This window comes from Anabas testudineus, chromosome 5 (assembly GCF_900324465.2).
Source record: "Anabas testudineus chromosome 5, fAnaTes1.2, whole genome shotgun sequence".
Taxonomy (NCBI): domain Eukaryota; kingdom Metazoa; phylum Chordata; class Actinopteri; order Anabantiformes; family Anabantidae; genus Anabas; species Anabas testudineus.
This window is the reverse complement of record NC_046614.1, coordinates 21990348-22009989: the sequence shown is the minus strand read 5'-3', so window position 1 is coordinate 22009989 and position 19642 is coordinate 21990348. Positions and strand designations below refer to the sequence as shown.

Sequence of the window (19642 nt, the reverse complement as noted above, 5' to 3'; positions counted from 1 at the left end):
TTAATTGATTCTCTTCCTCTACTATTCACCTGAACTTCGATGAGCAGTTGCGTCTCCCCACCAGCAGGAGGCAGTGACGCCCTTTGACGTGGCCTTTACGTCGACAGAGCAGCGTGATGACGTCTGCGTTTTCTGGTTACGGCACAGCTAAGCTATGCTAAGCTAACAGTTCGCCCGTCTCCGGTTGTTGGTGTTCCTCCTCCTCCTCCTCCTCCTCCGCTCAGCGGGGCGCCGCCTCAGTGTCCTCTCGGTGGCTTCAGTCGGTGACAGACCGACGCTCAGATCCGAGTTTCACTGTTGGTCCTCCGGGATGTCGTTCCTAGAGAAGCCGAGCCCCGGCAGGCTGCTGCTGGACGACACCGTCCCCCTGACTGCGGTGATCGAAGCCAGTCAGAACCTGCAGTCCCACACGGTGAGTGTTCACTGGAGCTAAACGTTAGTGGAGCCGGAGCAGGCTGTCCGAATAACCGCAAGACAACCACCAGAGCCTCGCTGTAGCCTCACGGAAGCCTCGCTGGTGATGGTGGCGTGTAACGTAGCTTCACGTTGTAAGAAGGAGGCGTTTAAATGTGTCGCTGCGTCACCGGTTCCATTATCGGACACAGTTATTTATTATTAGTCATGTTCCTCACATCGAGTTTTTACGATCAGAGTCGGTTTATCTGCAGAAAATCCACCTGGATGTCAGGTGGAGAGGTGGCTTCCTGACCAGGTGCACCCTAAGCCCTTTATCGGACAGGCGGGCAGCCGACCCGTGGCTCCGTGGAGCTGTCACTGATTAATTTCCTGGAAGCTGTTCAGCCCCGAGCAAACTGCTGAGACACCGGGATCTATACTGAAGCACCGACACCGACCGGCTGGAGGCCTGGGGGCTGAAACTGTACCTATAAAACCCAGAGTATTGTTAATTTACTGCGTAAAGAACATTATCAGGGAACACTGCGGTGTTTTGCGCCTGTTTCATTCATCTTATTACTGGAGGACGTTTAAAGAAAGACTTGTAGCTGTAAAGCTGTAAATTTACAGCATTTTGTGGCTCCCTGTGAATTATTTATGTCGAATAGAAGAAACAGGCGGTTGTCTATAGAGAGGATTGATGTGTGGGTTTTAACAGTCGGCTTCAGTCAGACTCAGACAATAAATAACCGGATATTTAGCTGGACTTTGGTTTGGTAGCTCTCCTAAACAGTTCAGCTAAGTTAACCAGGTTTTAGCAAACGTCCCGTTTACAATAAGAAGCGACGTTTGAACTGTGTCATTGTCAAACACCAATAAATTAAATAGGAAAAATAAAAGCGGACAGCTGGATCCTGTCCGATAATGGACGCACCGGCGGAGGGTTTGTTGTTGACAATCCAGTAGTGTTCACCTGCATCACACAGTTAGCTTAGCATGCTAATGTCAGGCATCCTTCTAAAACACAACTGACTAATACTCATGAGCATAATTATTAGTGCTTAATATTCATAGGTTTCCGTATTTTTATTAACACATTACTATTTTTCTTACTTCTCTGACAGCAGCTTTTGTCTGCAATTCAGAAACACGTTTTGCATATTTGCTTGAGGCCAAATGTGTCAGGAAACTTTCCAGAATTTGCAGCATGTAAACAGCTTCAACATGAATACAATACTGCACGATCAGACCTCTACATACTATTGTACTGCAGTTTGGACTTGTATTCACAGAATAATAATAATTACTGTGCCCTCCAGGTACAAGTCACAGACTGTAAGGAAGGAAAAAAAGGTCTAATAGATTCAACTTTTTGCTTTCATAGTGAAATTAATTAAACATAATGCAGTCTTAATGCAGCCAGTAGTACAATTAATTAGCATACATACCAGACAAAGACAAAACCTCATTTCAATCCCTGTTTATTCTGTTTGTTATGTGGTTCACTTATTTTATATAAATACATCATAAACACGTTACAGCATTGTTTATTTAATAGAGTCATTTTAACTAACATAGAGCTAAGGAGCACAATGACACTAAAAGACTCAGTCGGTAGCCTGCAGTGACTGAATTAACACAACAAAACACCAAATTATATGATGTTTACTGTGAAAACACACCATGTCTGACTGTTACCGACTCTGCTTATCGAGGTCAGTACTGGTGCATCCTATTGCTGCATCGCTTTAGTTGAATCCTTAAATGAAGACACTGTTATGATGATTTATACACAATAACACAACTCTTTAAAATCACTTTCACTCCTTTCACTCCTACTTTATTTCTTTACAGGAAGTAATGTCAGGACTTGAGTTGTGTACACCCTGAGTCCCGGCTGTTTGTGATACTGCACAGCTCTTGGATTATAGCAGGAACCAGGAATTAGACTGAGAGGGTTAGATTAAAGTCCATGTTTACACTGTGGTTCTTGTTTTCAGAATAGCCTCCATCTTTATTGTTGATTATAAAAACATTTTACTCTCATTGTACTGATGCATAAAGATTAGAAACAGTATTATAAACCAGTACTTTGGACACACCTCAAATGTAAACTCTTTAAACCTCTGGAATCACCATCAAACAAACATTTTTACTTTCTAGTGGTAATGATCTGTTATTTAACTGAGTATTGCTGCTTTATTGAACATTACAGCTGGTTGAAGAACATTTTAAAAAGGGATTCCTTGTTAATTTTGACTGAACTGGGCTCAGATTGTGAAGGACGGAGGGGCCACCAATGCTGAGTCATTTTTATCAAGACAATTTGGAGATTAATTTACAGAAAAACAACAACATAATGGAAATAAATGGGTTGACACCTATTTGTTTATATTGCAACATTATGCATTTAAAAGTAATGTCTTTTTTCATAAAATAGTTTTACTACTTAGTTATTACTATTATCATATTATGACCTTACCCTCAAAATTATCCCTTTATTTCCCATATTTTCCTTACAGTCTTTTGACTTTATATTTAAACTATAGTAACACACAGTGTCAGCAGTTTTAAGGTTATTCCGCCATATTAAATATCTATTTCTCTGCGTGTCTGTGTATTCTTCATCCTTGTTTTTCTGTGTTTCAATCATTTCTATTTACTATTACTGGTACTTGTATCTTATTAATATTCAACAGCAGTAAATCTAGTGGCTGATGGCCGTGTATTTCTCTCCTCTCTCTTAGGAGTACATCATCCGAGTCCAGAGGGGCGTGTCTTCAGAAAACAGCTGGCAGGTAAATAAAACAATGACAGCCTCAGGTGTCAGATAGGCGACCAATTAGAATTCACCTAGAAGAGAAGAAGACCAATGACTGGGCCGGCGGGGAAAGAGGCAAAGGATTTTAAATACAGTAGAGAGTAGATCAGATTAGTGATTTAAAGAAGTGTTTCCAAACAGAAACTACAGCACAGATCACAGCCTGAAAAAGTATAAAAAACTGAGCAGTGTGACTTTAATGGAAATAGATTTTAATGCAGGTAGTTGTATTAGATGTAATTAAAACAGAGATGTCACTTGTCAATTTGTGTGTTGCAGGTGATTCGACGTTACAGTGACTTCGATGTGCTCAACAGCAGCCTGATGGTGAGTCACACGCAAAAACGTACTGAGATGGTGAGAACAAAAAGGAAGGCTGCAGCAATTAGTTAAATAATCTGTTAACAGGAAGTCCACTATTTTAATAGCCAAATAATTCCTTCAGGCATTTTTCAAGAAAAGACGTGTGATTCGTGGAAGTTTATTGTTTTTCTTACATTCTTACTTCACTGTAAATGTCACTGTTGGATATCTGAGGCATTTTGTGCTGTTGATTAGAAGCTTCTTGGCATTTCTGAGATAAAGCGTTGACCAGAATGGAACATACTAGACGTCATGACGAACCGTGACCACCAAAAGTTAATCAGTCCAAAAATCCCTCAAGGTGTTCTTGGGATATCATGTTCAGAAGAATCAGAGTACAAATTAAGTTTCTTAACAAGACTCCAGGTATGCCAACACCTGACTCCAGCACTATCAGGTTTTTATGGTTGATCTCAATAAAGACATAAAAGATCTCTTTTTTGGTGTTAATATTTTAGGCACAATATATTTTGTTAATACTCTTCACTTATGATCAGATCATGTTTTAAGACAAATGAATGCAGAAAACTACGAAATTCCAAAAGGTTCACATACTTTTTCTTGCCACTGTAAGTGAATTGTAGATATTTGCTTTCACATATCATAAAAGCAGCAGCTGAGTAACTTAAAGGGAAAAGTCTGAGTCTTGTGACATACACATGAATGGGAGCTATTACACACATAACAACCCAGTGTCACACAAACCCACGTAGTCTGAGCCAATCTCCTTCCTGTTTCAGACACACTGATGGTTTGTTAGACTATCAAGGTTTTCCTGCTGTGTCATCAGTGGTGCTGTGAGAGGGCACGCTGATAACTGTCCGCCTACTGTTTTTCCTCACAGCCTCTCTCCCAGTGTCTTAACGACAATTTTTCAGCTCCTCATGAACAGGTACAACAGGTTTGTGCAGATAAGAGAAACTGTGGCTAAAAATGACTTTGGCCATGTATCAGTTGTATATAGGATAACAAATCACCTCTTCATTAATTTTTTTATCTTCCAAAGTGTACACATTTAAAATAAAGCTGAAGACAAGCAAACTTGTTAAACTCAAAGAGTTCAACATGGAAAACCGTAACCTCTGAGCTTATTGCTGACATTAAAGTCTGTAGTAAAACAGCCTGAACTAGTTTTGTCATACTGTATGTGTTAACCATTCATCAGTCATGTGTAGCCAGTTTCCTACATGTAAATGATCTTCTCAGGTATATTAGCAAAAAGATTATGTTAATATGTAGTAAAATCTGCTACCATGTTGAGTAAAAGTGTGAGCGACCTCTATTTCTCACCCACCGAAAGTGATTTTCCCACTAAGTGACAAATGAATTAAAAACAAAGTACAGTTCTAATTTCTCTGAGGGTTTTATTGTTACAATTATTTGAGACGGTGTTATCTAGATAAAGATTCTCTCACTCACTGTGAGAGGAGACACCCACACCTCCGCTGTTTTATATTCTTACACATTTCTTTAATAAAAATCAGTTTAGATTGTCTCAGTTAAAGTGTGTTCGGTGGAGCTGCACAGTACAAGACTGGTGGAAATGTGGCTTTGAGGTTTATGTTAGATTATCCTAGTAGTCGGTTCACTCGTCTTACGGTCAGGTCACATTACTCCTGGATAACAGGAAGTTAACTGCTTTTCTGCTGAGGTCTTGTCTGTTCATTTCCTGTCTTACTCTGACCCTGACCTTCTCTCAGCCCCCGATTTTCAGTCAACATGCAGCAGAACTGGGAGAAAATCTGCAGAGACGGGAAAATGGATTTAACGGAGATCAGAAAACTAAATAAATGTGAATAAAAGTAACTCTCTCTTTGTCCCCAGGTGTGTGGCATCAGTCTGCCTCTTCCACCTAAGAAGCTGATAGGAAACATGGACAGGGAGTTCATAGCAGAGAGGCAGAGAGGACTGCAGACCTATCTGGACTCCATTACCCAGCATCCCCTGCTTTGCAGTTCCCTGCCTGTCAAAAAGTTCCTAGACCCCAACAACTACTCTGCCAACTACACAGGTTAGTTCCCTCTTTTATTTTGTCTCACTTGTACTGTGCTTTAGTACAATTTTAGTTGTGTGCTGTAATCTTACTGTTGGCAGATACAGATTTTAAATGTAAAATATATGATTAGTCTGTAAAATAGGATGCAGAGCTACAGATTCTAGTTTTTGGTGTTTTCCTGTGGTAGTTTTAAATGTGTTTTTAAACATTACTGTAGGAATCATGTCAGAGCCCCTGTTTTAAATCTGACATGATGAAGTGTTTGGATGGATGTAAATGTCCACTCAATGTGCAATCAGTAGACAAAAACAACATGACCACTCATTGTTATTTGTCTTTGCTTCAAAGGGAAAAAAATGTCTTGATTTCTAAGTTTATTGAATTGTTCTCTGTCTGTCTGTGTCTCAGAGATCGCCCTGCAGCAGGTCTCTATGTTCTTCAGGTCTGACCCAAAGTGGGAGGTCCTGGAGCCTCTCAGAGACATGGGTAAGACTCCAATTAAAAGTCTGAAGACTGTTTTAGTCACTCTAACTATGATCTTGCCCTGAAAAAGCTGCAATTCAGTACTGATTTATGTTTAAAAGATGATGATGAGTGCGAGGTAAGTTTATTTAGATTAAAATCTCCCTGGTAAAATCATGTGGTGCAGTATTAACCTCTGACACTCGTCCCCTCTGCTACTTGTATTATTTCACCTGAAGCTTTAAAAGAAGGAACAATCATTATTATTTCCTAAAGCAGCGGTGAATCTCACCTCCTCTCTCAAAGTTGCATTTCAGAGGGAAGGAAGTCTGTGTCTCATCCTGTTTCAAATAAACGTGTGACTGCACCTTAATACAGAATTAGAAACAGTGTATTGTGTGAAACTAGCTACTTTCATTTTTTTATTATCTTTGAACCAACAATCTTATCAACTTCAGTTTGTTTAACCTGCAACAAAAGAAAACTAAACATTTACTCTTTATTTTCTCTTGAGCAGATAAACCTTAAATAAATAATCTAAGATTAACATTTTAACGTGGTCGTCTTTAACACAATAGAATATTTAAATAAATGCTACAACACTGTTGTTCATTTTTTTTTGAGAGAAGTAAACTTCTCTTTGTTTTTCAGGCTGGAGAATCCGGAAGAAATATTTTTTAATCAAAAACAAAGAGCAGACCAAAGAGAGGTATCTGCTGAGCTGGGTGAGTACAATACAAACGTAGTATATCATATTAGTTTAGATTCACAGTCATCCATGTGAAATTATTTGTTTTAAAGTTGAACCATGGGAACTGCACTTCGTTCTTGTTAGCTTGAACATTTCACTACCCATCACATTTAAAGTCCTAAAACAAAATTACTCTTTTAATTTCCCTCAACAATGTTCAGTTGTTTCCAGAAATGCGTCTCTTTCTAAGTACAGACCAGGATTGAATTTAACTTTATTTAAATTCAGTAAAACATAACGAACAATGTGAAAGTATTGTCTAAGTCAAAAGCAACAGAAAAATTAGAGGATGTCAGTGACTTAAAGCACATGACTCTAGATAAAAACTAAAGAGAGAACTTCAATTATGAAAATGCCAATTTCCTTTTTTGTCTTTCTGTGTACATTTATTGTAGGTGGACCTGGGTCCTGATAAGTTCCTGTCAGACAAAGACCTGCAGTCAGCCATGAAGCTGCTAACCAGCCTCTCTGTAAGTACACAACACTGTCCGTCTGTGTTAAACTGCAGTATCATGATAAAATACACAACTAATGGCATCATTTCTTAAATTACTATTACAAACTCTAAAGCCAAATATAACTTCCATATCTCAGCTTCTGATTGGAGTGGAAGTTGTGTGGTTGAAGTTGTTCACTTTATGTCAATTAATTAAATTGATGTCAGTATGAGTAAGTAAATAATCCAGCTCCCCTACCTTCCAGATTCCATACCTCTGTCCATTGTTGTTCTCCAGCACCAGTGAGTCTTCAGCGTTGCTCATCCGACCATTTAGTGAGAAAGGATCTCTGAAAGACCACATCTGTAAGGTACAGTGAGTTTAGGCTTAAAGCCGTCAGTTCTACCGTGTTTATCAGAGAATTAAACAGCAACACACCTTCCACTCACCAGGTTGAGCAGATGTAATCAAGATAAACAACCACAGGAATAACCTAGTTTCCTCTTCCATGTTGTAGTATTTCTATACTCATATTTCAAATGTATTTATTTGTTTGATGAGAGTATCAATTGAAGTAGTTAGAAAAAAGGCTCAACTTCATCTGTAATCGTTGAGCATGTATAAAGAACAGTTTGTACAGTTTCTCTGTCCCTCCCTCCCTCTCTCCAGGTAAAGCCCCGAGAGATTTACCTGAAGAAGTACTGTAACCCGAAGAAGAGTCAGGGCCTTGAACTCTCACAAATTAAACTGTACGGTCGTCAGATCCTGGAGGTATATTGATACACACACATTCACAAATAAACAAGTAAATAAACAAGTGCACACACCACAAAGTGTTAATAACTGTGTGTGTGTCTGTGTTTGCAGGGCTTGAAACTCCTCCATGATGGGGGTGTATTTCATGGTCATCTGCACACGTCCAACGTCATTGTGGAAGATGGCGTGTGTCGACTCACGGATGTGGAGAATGGCATGCTGGGAGTTCCTTCAACTCTGCGACCAGTCTTCACTCAGTTTAGGAAGATTAATGTACGTAAACACTGACATGAATTAAATTAGCTAGGATTCTTCTGGGCCTTGATTTGATGATCTGCAATTATAAAAACGTTGTTATTTAATGGTCTTTGAGGATACATATGTTTTTGCAGACCACAGAAAGCATCGACGTCTTCTGCTTTGGACATTTATTGTACGAGATGACATATGGCCGTCCACCAGACAGCGTCCCTGTCGATCAACACCCCACTGTCCCCTACACAGCTGTCGGTACGTACACACACACAAACACACTGTCATGTGTGGTGTTTGAGCCTTAAGATGTTCTGATATGTTGACCTAAAACAACCACTGAGACTTTTTCCCAGTGTGGGTCTGTTGATTTATTGGGGGTCTGTGTGTTTTCAGTGTCAGTGCTGCAGTCCATTCTGTCCACAGAAGCCTGCAAGAGTGGGATGCCCAAAGTTTCAGAGCTCATGCAGACACCGTGAGTTCATCTATTTTAACGTCTACCCTGTTGTTTTAAATGATACATGTACAGTTTCCAGTTGTCATCATTTCATCTTTAGATGACTGTACAAATAATACAAATGTGGAGGGAACCTCGAAATGACTAGAACACTAAACATAATGAAAGGAAATCCTCTAAAGGCTGTGCAACAACAATTAGGTTAAGTGTACCATTGTTTTTAAAAAAATAAAAACCAACAAATTTGTCCACATTTGTTTATGTTGTGGTTTCAATAAAAATCGTTGTTTTCTTCTTGTTGGGTTTATAATTATGAGAAATATTACATCTGTAATACAAACCAGTGTCTTTGAAAAACATAACCAGAAACCAAAATATCTGCTTAGATGCAGCTGAGTCAAAGTTTGTGTTTTGCAGGCTGTTCAGTGACGTCCAACTACAACACTCAGAAAAACTCCAGATCAAGGTAAGAGGAGCGCTGTGATATTACAGGGCCTATTTGAGATTATTTAGTCTGATATAAACTAAATACATCAAATATGAAGAATAACATCAGACATGTGAACCTCCGTGCTCTCCTCTAGGTTCCCAGCAGGTTAAAAGAGGCACTGAAGACGGCAAAGGAGAGTCTGGAGAAGAGGCTGCAAGAGGAGCAGAGAGTGGTGCGTCATTACTCTCCACATCTAATTAATCTTTTTCTTCCTTTTACATTTATACTGCTGAGCTGCTCTGCTGGTGAAATTAAGGGGTTAAGTCCCTTTTCCAAGGTTAAATAAACACATTTTACAGACTTTCTAGATAAAATGGGCATAATACTGGCAGCAGAGAGGGAATTTTGACAAAGTTCCTGTGACGTAAAACCTTGCAACACCGTTTTCCCACAACATTTTAATGTTGCAACATCTTGTAATGACCACTAGATTCCGATTCTGAGAAAGTGGATGAACTGCAATGAACTGCATTTCTCTAGAAATATAAAGTAAATGGAACGTGACCCTCATCATACTTTCACAAATGTTTATGTGAAACGTGCCCCACTTGTTTTCTTTCCATTATTCCTGACTAGCCGCTCACCTTGTTTTTCTTCTGTCCTTGAGGACCAGGTTTGGGAACCCCTGTTCTAATGTCTCTGTGGTCATCTTAATTACCTCTGAGGTGGACAGGGAAGAATCATAAGACTGAAAATGAAAGAAAAATAAGACAGAGGGCATCACGTGACTGGAGTGAGAGTGCAGAAGACAGGAAGCAACACCAAAAACCAGGGTTGAGACAGGAATTGTGACCTTTATTCAGCATTTTTGTGGGGAAACTGTTAATTTAAACAAGCCGAAAAATACTGGAAAATTGTTAAATTATGATTTTAACGAGCAGCAAATGCAGCTTATAATGCTAATGTTTTTTTCTTTTGTACTCATTACCCATTCTTTAAGCTTTATATAACTCTGATATTGCTGTCTTCATGAGGGCTTCACTAATATGGTCTTAAATCCTTGGCGTGACTGTGTTGAGAGGCATCGTGTCTTTCCCCAGTAAACTCGGCTAGCGCTCCAGTGGTATACTGATGACGTTATGATTCACACTTATATGAAATTATGCTCTAACACGTCAGCTAGAGATGCCTGCAGCTCAGTTTGAGTTGTCAGCTCTTTGATTATAATATAGTTCTGTTAAATTGTGATATCAATTTGAAAGCGGTTTATTGTTCAGCTTTTGTTTGGTACACTGTTTCAGTAAAAGTCTCCATTTCAAAAGATGTGACCACGGGAGAGCGTTGTGTCAGGCGCTTTGGAATTTGCTATTTGTGAAGATGATAATGTTGTGTGTCCATGTTTGATTGAAGATCCACCAGCACAAGAGGCTGACAAGGGCTCAGTCTCACCACGGCTCAGAAGAGGAGAAGAAGAGGAGGAAGATTCTAGCGAGGAAGGTACACAACACAGAGACTCTCTTTAAACTGGTGACTCTGTCACATGTTTATCTCAACTTAGCATAATAATAATACATATAATGTATATTTTTTTGATAATACATCATCATAATACTTCAGATTAGACTATATAGATAGTGGTACTTCTACTTGTAATGGAGTACCAGCTGTTTTGAGTAATGGTTTTGTTTACCCTCTACTACCACTGGACCTTATATACCGCACATTGGAATTGTATGTCGGCTACAGTGAATCTGTGTTTGTGCCTTTGCAGAAGTCCAGACAGTCGACATGTGAAAACGAGGAAGACGTGTCCGTCAGAAACAACAATAACTCTGGTAGGTCGCCTCTGTAGATCAGAAGAACCATTAGTAGGTGGACATGTTAACTTGTACTGTATGTAAACATATAGTTTAACTAGTCTAACTATCACATTACATGTTAATTTGTTTTTCTGTCTGTCTTCAGGTTCTGGAGCCAGTTCGCCTCCAACCTGTCCCTCCTCCCCCACCCCCCCATCCACCACAGGTATGCCTGTCTGTCTAGCTGTGTGTGTGTGCATGTTAAAATGTCTGTCTGTCTGTCTGTCTGTCTGTCTGTCTCTTTGTTTTGCACAGGATTGACTGTGCAGCACCAGCACATTGCTCGTGTCAATAACATCTTTATTATTAACTCTAATTTTGAAATTTGCATGTGTGATTATGAAGACTAAATATTGACTTAACCTGTGTGTCTCTTCACTACTCTCTTCCTGTGATCGCCTGGTTTTCAGCCAGGTATCTGTCTCAGCTGTAGAAGTGTGTCTCATTGACTTTGTTGTGTCTCTAGTTATAAACCAGGTGGGAAACTTGGATGTTTAGTTATATATTAAAAATCCAATGTGATAATTATTCTCTCGAAACTTTGATTTCATACCTAAAAAAGACAAAAAGCTTTAAAATAGCTCACAAACACTGAATATAGTGTTGCAGTTCTTTTGTACATTTAGTTTTAAATGTATATATTTTAGTTTTTGTTGTTTCTGTTTTATAAAATTCACATAATTTTCTAAAACATCCAAGTACATTAGCTTTTATTAGAAGTTGGCCAAACAGGAGGAAATACAGCATTTGTAAGGGGCTATTTTCAGTAATAGATTAACCCACATTTGATGATAATGAGTATTTCAGGCAGCAGGACAGTAACGTTAGTTTTTTTATTTCTGTGTCAAGTCAAACATCTGAGCAAACAGACATGAGATTACACAACAGCATGGTGTCTTTTTTACATGCTGTGGTTTTTATAAGTAGCTGGCAAATTAAGTCTTTGTGCATCAACTTTACATCATCTGTCTGAAAAAAAAAAACATAAAACTCATTTTTAAAACCATTAAGAGCAAATTAGATTTTCTGCTTCTGGATTAATTTAGTATCTTGTTTCAAAAACTAGTGGCACAATAGCAGATCTCAGACATCAGCGTGGCTCACTAATATGTTTTTATGTGTGATTTCTCTGTTGCACGGAGGAATTCTTAAGTTAAACTTTAAGTGATAAAACATCCGTTTCCTTCCCTGGTGTAATTGTTTCCTCCTCTCTCTTTATTTCCTCTCTCCTCCTTCTTCTTCTCATCTCCTCTCTCCTCTCTCCTTTGTCCTGGTGATACTCTGTAAATACTGAATGAATGAACAGATTAACTGTCATCTCCCTCTCTCTCCTCTTCCTGTGCTGTCTCCACCATAGAGCATGCTCCATTCTGACCGTGTCATTGGGTAAAGTAAAAGACTTATAATGTCGATGATGATGATGATGAAGGTCTCTGGTGGTTTTTAAAGTTGTCGTACACCCTGGTTTCACTGCAACAAAACAAACAAGAGTAAATCAAATATAAAAACATGGATGGAACAGGAGCCCATTTGGAGCCAGTCCAGGTCACAGCACAGGTTAATATGACAGTTTTCTGTAAACTAATACGTTCGTCCCTGATACTGCAGCCTGAAGCCTGAATCTGTTCACAAAGAAATCTGCAGACAGAAAAGTGTTCTAACCTCTGTAGGCAGGTTTTACTGCCGGTATGTGGGTACTTTTTAACACAAATAATCGTGACACAAATACTTATCCTTCGCTTTCTGTGGCCAACATTTAGTTTAGTAGAAATCAACCTGTCAGTGCTCTCTGGTGGACAAACTGTGCAATGGTGGTTCTTGTTTCTAAATGTTTCTCCACTGAAGTCTCTTATTGGCTAACATGTATACATCAATATCAATATAGCTCTTATAAGCTAATATTGGATTCTTTATTGGTCTAGTTCTGATTCATACATCCCAAAACATGATACAATGACATTTTGATGTTTTGCTGTAAAAATCAAAGTTCTTATTCTGAATTTTATCAACAAACAGCAACATAACCTGTTACCTGTTTACATTTACCACACAGATGTGTGCATCTTATTCATCTTCTCATTGCTGTTTGTTCTGCAGACACTGGTTAATAAGTACCAGTGATCTGGAGCTCCCTGGTAGTCGCATAGCTGAATAAATACTGTGTTACTGTTCAACCAACTCCATTAACTGAGAAACAAATTATTCTCACACAGTTCCAGTTTATTAAAGACAAATCTAATGACTGAACTCTGCAGCTGTAGCTTCAGACGCAGTTCCTCATTTTTGTTGTGTTATCATATTCAAAACTTCCTAGAGAATGTTCTTAAATTAACTCCACTGAGCGTTTGATTGTGTCATCCAGCCACGTATTCCGGCTCTTGTTGGCTCATCCTGCTCAAAATCGCCGATGAGACCTGAAGTGATGACTCTGTATCAAGTCTCTGCTTGCCTGGAAGAGGGTGTACTCACATCTTTTTAAAAACCTCACAATCTGCAATGATTTCCAAACCTCTCTCTCTCACACACACAGTCCAGCTGCTGCTGTTTTCATTGAAGATTGTGATCTGTCAGTTTTGTCTGTCTGCTCGATCAGTCTGTCAGCATGTCTGTTCGTCAGTGTCCGTCTGTGTTTTATTTGTTTTGTCTGCTGATGTTTGGGACAGGTCACAGTTTCTTTTTGTTTTTTTATGTTTTAATAAAGTATTGAACTCATGATAACTCTTATTTTGTGCTATAGGAAGATAAGTTTTTGGTTCTATAGGTTTTCCTCCCAGTGTTATGGACCCGTTTACAGTCGACCAAACTTAAAGCTTTTTTGTTGTTTGACTTAATATTCAGATACTTTTTTGTCCACAGAAGCTTTAACAGGACAATTTGAAACAGTTCTGTTCATTTTGGTTTATCTGTACTACGGTCTTAAAGCATTTTACATAGAAGCTCTGATGCTGTATTTACCAACCATCGCTGTGAAGCAAATCACTCTTAACTTTTAGCAACAGGAGTAAAAGAGTTCTGTGACTTTCTGATGCTATTGAAGAGCTCTAGAGGTGTCCAGCATCTGACATTAAGTATATGTTATTGACAATGACTAAAATATGCTATTCCCTGTACTAGGACAGACAGAAATATACGTTATATAGGAGTAGATTAACTTTGATCTTTCTTTGACATGAATACTTTATAGAGTCATTCATTTCTGTGGACATGATTGAAGAATCATCTGAATATTACATGATAAACACCACAGTCATCGTTGCTGCCGTGTGTAATGAAAGTCACTTGCTTGACGGCCATCCTGGAGATAATTCGTCACCACTGCAGAAATTAGTGGTTCTGTAGAAGATAAAAAATTCAAATCTTATTTGTAACATTTTCATTTTTTATCTTTTTATCTGTTAAATATCCCCAAACTGTCAGCTGCAGTGACGAGTTTCTCTAGATTTGGTTACCATCTCTCACACTGATGGATGTCCTTTCATTACGTTGCAGATAATTCACTGTGTAGTCAATCGGAAGGTGGAGTCTGGAGGCTCCGGTTGCAGCTTTATGCCTCTGCTTTAGCTAGATGTTTGGGCTCCCCAGCATTTTTTTTTATTTTCTACCTGCGTTCCCTGGCTTGCATTCTGTTTTGGATGCAGAACGGCACAATGGACAGAGATGTACCGGGTTTAGATTCAGCTCACCATCAGTTCACTCTGTTAAAAATTATCCTGACACAGCAGCTTTAAGAGATAATTAAAATACAACTCCCAGGAGGCTTTTGTGCTAATTGTGTTGATACAAAAAGAACTCATGTCTTTGTTTGTCCATAGCAACTGCCACCAAGGCTTATGGGTAAGGTAATATTTAGAGCTATTGCACAGTAGAAGCATTTCCAGCTTACTATAACAGGCAAACATACATGGTTTTATTATAGGAATCACCAGGCCTCTCCACACAGGATTTATATCGAACACGTTTATACTCAAAAACTGTTAAGTATCTTAATTGAAGGGTGGTTTGAACTGATTGTGAATTGAGTTCAGCCTGGATCTGATCTGCAGGTGTTGGCTTCACAAAGATAAACTCTGTCCATAAGCAGGTTTCCTGTTACTCCGGAACATCCACACTCTAATTTCTAATAAAGATACTTCTACCATTGAAATCACTTTTATTTACAGTAGAGCTTTTCAAACAGAAAATATATTATATGAGATGTCAGCTTATTAGATAGTGAGAAACTAGTGTAATTTTGTTTATGTGTATGAATATCTAGAAGTTTAACAACCTTACAACCCAGAAGTTGTTAATGACTTATGACTGATCTTTAAAGCATCAGTAGATTATCTGCTAACCCTTGAATAATGAGGTCATTAGTTAAAATCTCTTAAACAACAGCGTCTTATTGACAGTGTAATAGTCTCCATTAAAACCGACTGTGTTCTATAACTAAGACAGGTAATCTCTCTACCTCAGTTTTTTATCTTTAGCCAATGATTATCTGTGAAGTTAAAAACCCAAGTGTCTGTTTCAGAATCTGCAGGTTTTTGATTTGGTATAAAAGTAGCATGAGAGCACAGTGTGACCGCTCCTCAGCTCCCTTTAGACCAATCTGAGGGCAAAATTAACACTCATGTGAATCAGTATCTTTGTGCAGCCAACTCCTGGTGTAGCTGAACGTGACCTGAACTGCTGATGTTGTTCTCTCACACTCCTATTTTTTGCTCTACTCTCTGTTATTCAGGAGCCCAGGCTGCTCCTCCTCCTCCTCCTCCTCCTCCTCCACCTCCACCACCTCCTATGTTGCCTTCCTCCTCCTCCTGTCCTCCTCCTCCTCCTCTGTCCTTGTCTGATGGAGCAGGGGCAGGCCGTGCCGCCTTGCTGAGCTCAATCCAGAGCTTCGCTAAAGGCAAACTGAAGAAGGCTGATACCGTCGACCGCAGTAAACCCATCATCTGACCCCACAGCCCGTCCTCGACCTGGAGACCGTCACTCGAGCAACAAGATGACCTGCTGGTTCTCCATCGTGGTCTGGATCAGTTCACATCATCGCTCCCTGAGATGTGAAAATCAGTCAGTAGCAAGAAAAAAAATCCAAGTACCACTTTAGTTTTTATCATTATTTCTGCTTTTTTCTGCTTCTAATTTGTTTTAATCTGTTGCTGTGGTTAGAAAGCAGATGTCAGGTAGGAGAAATAGCCGCCTCACTCTGCTCTTAAAGAAACAATGACAATCCCGGGAACCTGAAGGTTTGTCTTTGATGCTTTGTCAGTAGAAACATCCACCAGGCTCCAGATACAAGGTTGGTAAACTCAAACGGAGTCTGGTCAACCTGCAGCTGCAGCAGGCAGCCATCCACTTCTCTTCTTTGGACTTGTTTGTTGAATGCTTGGATTTTAAAATTCTTGCATCTCCTCTTGAATCCCGCTGAAAAATGAACTTTAGTGTCCTGGATCCAGCTCTCCTAATGTCAGTGCTCAGAAGGCGTAATGGTCCTGACCCTGATACAGTGAAACCAGACCAAACCCCCTGCTTTTTCTCTCTATTAGATCATCTCTGACCTTTGACATGTAGCCTTCTGCCTCTACTGAGTCTGTTTCACTACAGGATGTTGTTGACGAAGAAAACCGCTAGAAAATAAACAGAACTGCAGACACTGCAAAAAAAATACCATCATTAAATAATTTTAGTATTTAATTAATTTCTGAAATTATCCTTAAACAAGTACGTCCAGTGCACAATATTTTAATAGAAATCTACTCATTTGTAGAAGTTTCAAAATTAAACAAATCAATGCATTAAAAGCAAGAATTATTAAATTTGATCCTAGAAAATATTATTTTAAATTTATCAATTGGTTTAAATTGGAAACACGTTTTAAATTCTTACAGAACTTACATATTTATTATGTATTATTGGCAAAAATGATTTGATAAGAAGGATGTTTTTTGGAGCATGTCTGAAACAACACAAACCTTTAGCACAGTCACAGTAGATCCAACCTGATCTTTGTTTGGTCTGAATCAGAGGAAGACAGGACTTGGACTTTGCTGCATTTAGTGAAATAGCTTACAGACTGTAGCTGTGAGAGGACTTTAATTAAAACCAGAGCATAAACCCTTACTTTTTAATCTGTAATGTTTCATGCCAGAATTCTTCAGTCCAGACTCCACTATGTTGTGTTCAGCTCTGTCAGCATGAAGCAACCTCACTGAGGCTCATCCTAAGGCATAGTACTGTTGAGACGTCTGTACTGTCGTAGATCAGAGCAACATGAATCCACAGTGACGAGCTGCTCAGCTTTTGTATCTGGAGGTCTGGAATTAACCTGAAATTACATTTTCTCCAAAAGTTACTGTGGAAAGAAATAAACAACGTCATGATTTTTGCCTCTGCGCCAGAATACTGTTGTTGCTGGAGCTTCAAATGTTTAATGACCTATAGTGCAGGTTACACACACTTTCCTAACATCCATTAGTTTTCAGACTAATTTCCTTCCCCACAGGCAGCCGTGATGAACTCAGTTAATTTCTGTAAAAATGCTGCAGAGAAAGAGTCTGTCACAGTCCACAGTCAGTTTTAGTTGTAATTGGTATTCCTCCAAAGTAAAATCTAGTTTTGAAAACAGCATAATTTGCACTTCAGAAGTTCAGATATACAGCGTAACTCGTTTATCAAATTAATGGTTATGATCCATCCATCAACCAGCAGTGATTTTATAACTGTGCCTTCTCCTAAACTCTTTATTATGAGACAGTAACATAACTTATAATTAAAAAATCTCTCTGCACTTCTGATTGTTAGTTATTTGCTGCCTGGAAATAAGGAAATCCGTCATATTCTGGTTACATAAACTAGAATTACATAATATGTTGTTTAAGAAATCACCTGCCACTGGCTTAAGAATTTACCAGTTTACATTCATTTAAGGGTTAATTTCAGACCTTTTATTGTGTTTTAATGCTGATATTTTAAAAGTTTTTATTCTGTTGTATTTTTAAGTTTGTTGTCATCACACAGCTGAGATTCTTTTATTGTATTGTGCCATATGAATCCTTGTGCCTATGGAATCCTGAATGTGTTTTTGTAAAAAAATATTCTGAAGTACAATATTATACATACACACCTACAGATTATTTGTTACCAGATTTTTTGTAGGTATTAAGCTTGTGAAGATATTAACACTTTAGCACACAGGATGTTATTATGTAGTTATTGGCATTAGAATGTCCCTAAATGAGCAACTAATTTTCTTTTTTCTAGATAATATTAATAATATTTAGTCTATAAAATGTCTTCACATCATATTAAACCCCACTGACCCCAAATATTCTGTTTGCAGTAATATAAAAGCAGCAGATACACGATTTGGATTATTATTTGTACCGTTTTAAAAATAGCATGTGTAGCACTTTTAAAATACAATTTTAACAAAGCCCCTACTGTCTTCTCCCTGACTTAGCTGTCCGCTTGCTTTGTACCTTTAAATAGCTTTTGGTGAAAGCATCTGTCAAATCACTAAATGTAAATCAAATAGATTTAAACTCTGATCAAACAGGTGGGTGTTTAAATGTGCAGCTATGGTAGAAACACAGAGCTATAAGGATCTATTTAGCTTGACAAAAACAACAGTGAAAGCAACAGTAAACTACCGTAAATTAACAGAACACCTGATCTTCCTTGTTTTAGTGCATCTTTAATTAATTCTTTCTTCACCCTTACAGGAAACTGTCTCACCTGTGATTTCCTGACATACTGTGTGCTAAAGTGTTGAACAATTGGAGCTCATGTGAATCCTACATCCTGATGACTCTGATCACTATAAACCAAGTTTCAGCGCTCAGAGCAGTTTGTTTGAAACTACTTCTCTGTACTGAAATTATTTGTTTTTTCTTATTCAGTGCAATTTGGTCCGATCCAATGGTCGCTGTGTGTTGAATTGTCATTAAGTTGTATAAGAATGTTTCTCTGCAGCACTTTACCCATGTGGGGTGGAAGACAAATCAAGAGCTGTGTTTGTCTTTATGAAAACAATTTGCAGAATAAATTTAGAGCTTATGCTCAGTTGCACGTAAACTCTTACGAGAAAACAGCGTGTGGGTCATTTACAGTTACTACACATTAGATTCATCACATTTTCAAGATTTGATCTGCTTAAATTTTTTATGAAATGCTCTCCTCTATATTTAATCCCACTGCATAATCACTATCCTCATCAGCAGCAGCGAAATAAAACCTGTAATGTCTGTAGTCTGGACAATTGAGAGTAAGTAGTGTTTATAACAAATGTTTGTGGCAAAAAGTGTTTTTGAAAACACCTTAAATCTATCAATGGAAGATATAAAATGTCCATATGGAAAAATAAAGTGAAATATACATATTTTATTTTCAGTAACTTTCACTTCCTTATGAAAAATAATGCCAAAACCTTCGTTTTAGTCCAATTATGCAAACCCTAACCTGGAAAACCCGACCTAACCTGTACTCATGTAAGTTAAACCCATAAGCTGCATTCTGGGCTGATGTATTGAACTTGAATTTATTATTTTTTTATTATGGCAGCAAAGTGTGCTAGTTAAGATATTTAACAGACTTTATTTTATTATCTGTTTTGTTTATTTTTGGTCTCATGACCAGAGTTGAACTAGAGATCATGCATTTACAACAATATTATAATTTATTT

General features: G+C 38.3%; 1 protein-coding gene across 3 annotated transcripts; it reads left to right on the top strand.

The window, feature by feature from the left end:
* The first annotated feature begins 19 nt into the window (after positions 1 to 19).
* On the top strand, positions 20 to 19035 carry pxk (PX domain containing serine/threonine kinase). Of its 3 annotated transcripts, XM_026348445.1 has the most exons (19): positions 22 to 412; positions 3144 to 3194; positions 3497 to 3544; positions 5405 to 5591; positions 5985 to 6062; positions 6690 to 6763; positions 7185 to 7259; positions 7492 to 7596; positions 7896 to 7997; positions 8094 to 8255; positions 8375 to 8492; positions 8631 to 8709; positions 9109 to 9157; positions 9276 to 9353; positions 10532 to 10618; positions 10893 to 10956; positions 11087 to 11146; positions 12338 to 12366; positions 15704 to 15730. In XM_026348445.1, exons 1-18 carry the CDS (start codon positions 311 to 313, stop codon positions 12352 to 12354), a joined length of 1536 nt encoding a protein of 511 aa, XP_026204230.1. In that variant the 5' UTR covers positions 22 to 310; the 3' UTR covers positions 12355 to 12366; positions 15704 to 15730. The 3 variants fall into 3 exon arrangements, with proteins under 3 accessions (XP_026204228.1, XP_026204230.1, XP_026204229.1); XM_026348443.1 differs by lacking the exon at positions 12338 to 12366 and having other exon boundaries at positions 20 to 412; positions 15704 to 19035; XM_026348444.1 differs by having other exon boundaries at positions 12338 to 15828.
* The last annotated feature ends 607 nt before the right edge of the window (positions 19036 to 19642 follow it).

Bases quoted from the DNA above. Each gene is read 5' to 3' on its own strand.
- pxk (XM_026348443.1), top strand. From the start codon at position 311: ATGTCGTTCCTAGAGAAGCCGAGCCCCGGCAGGCTGCTGCTGGACGAC. The intron at 5,592-5,984 runs GTTAGTTCCCTC...TCTGTGTCTCAG, and splicing joins CTACTCTGCCAACTACACAG to AGATCGCCCTGCAGCAGGTC. The intron at 7,998-8,093 runs GTATATTGATAC...CTGTGTTTGCAG, and splicing joins ACGGTCGTCAGATCCTGGAG to GGCTTGAAACTCCTCCATGA.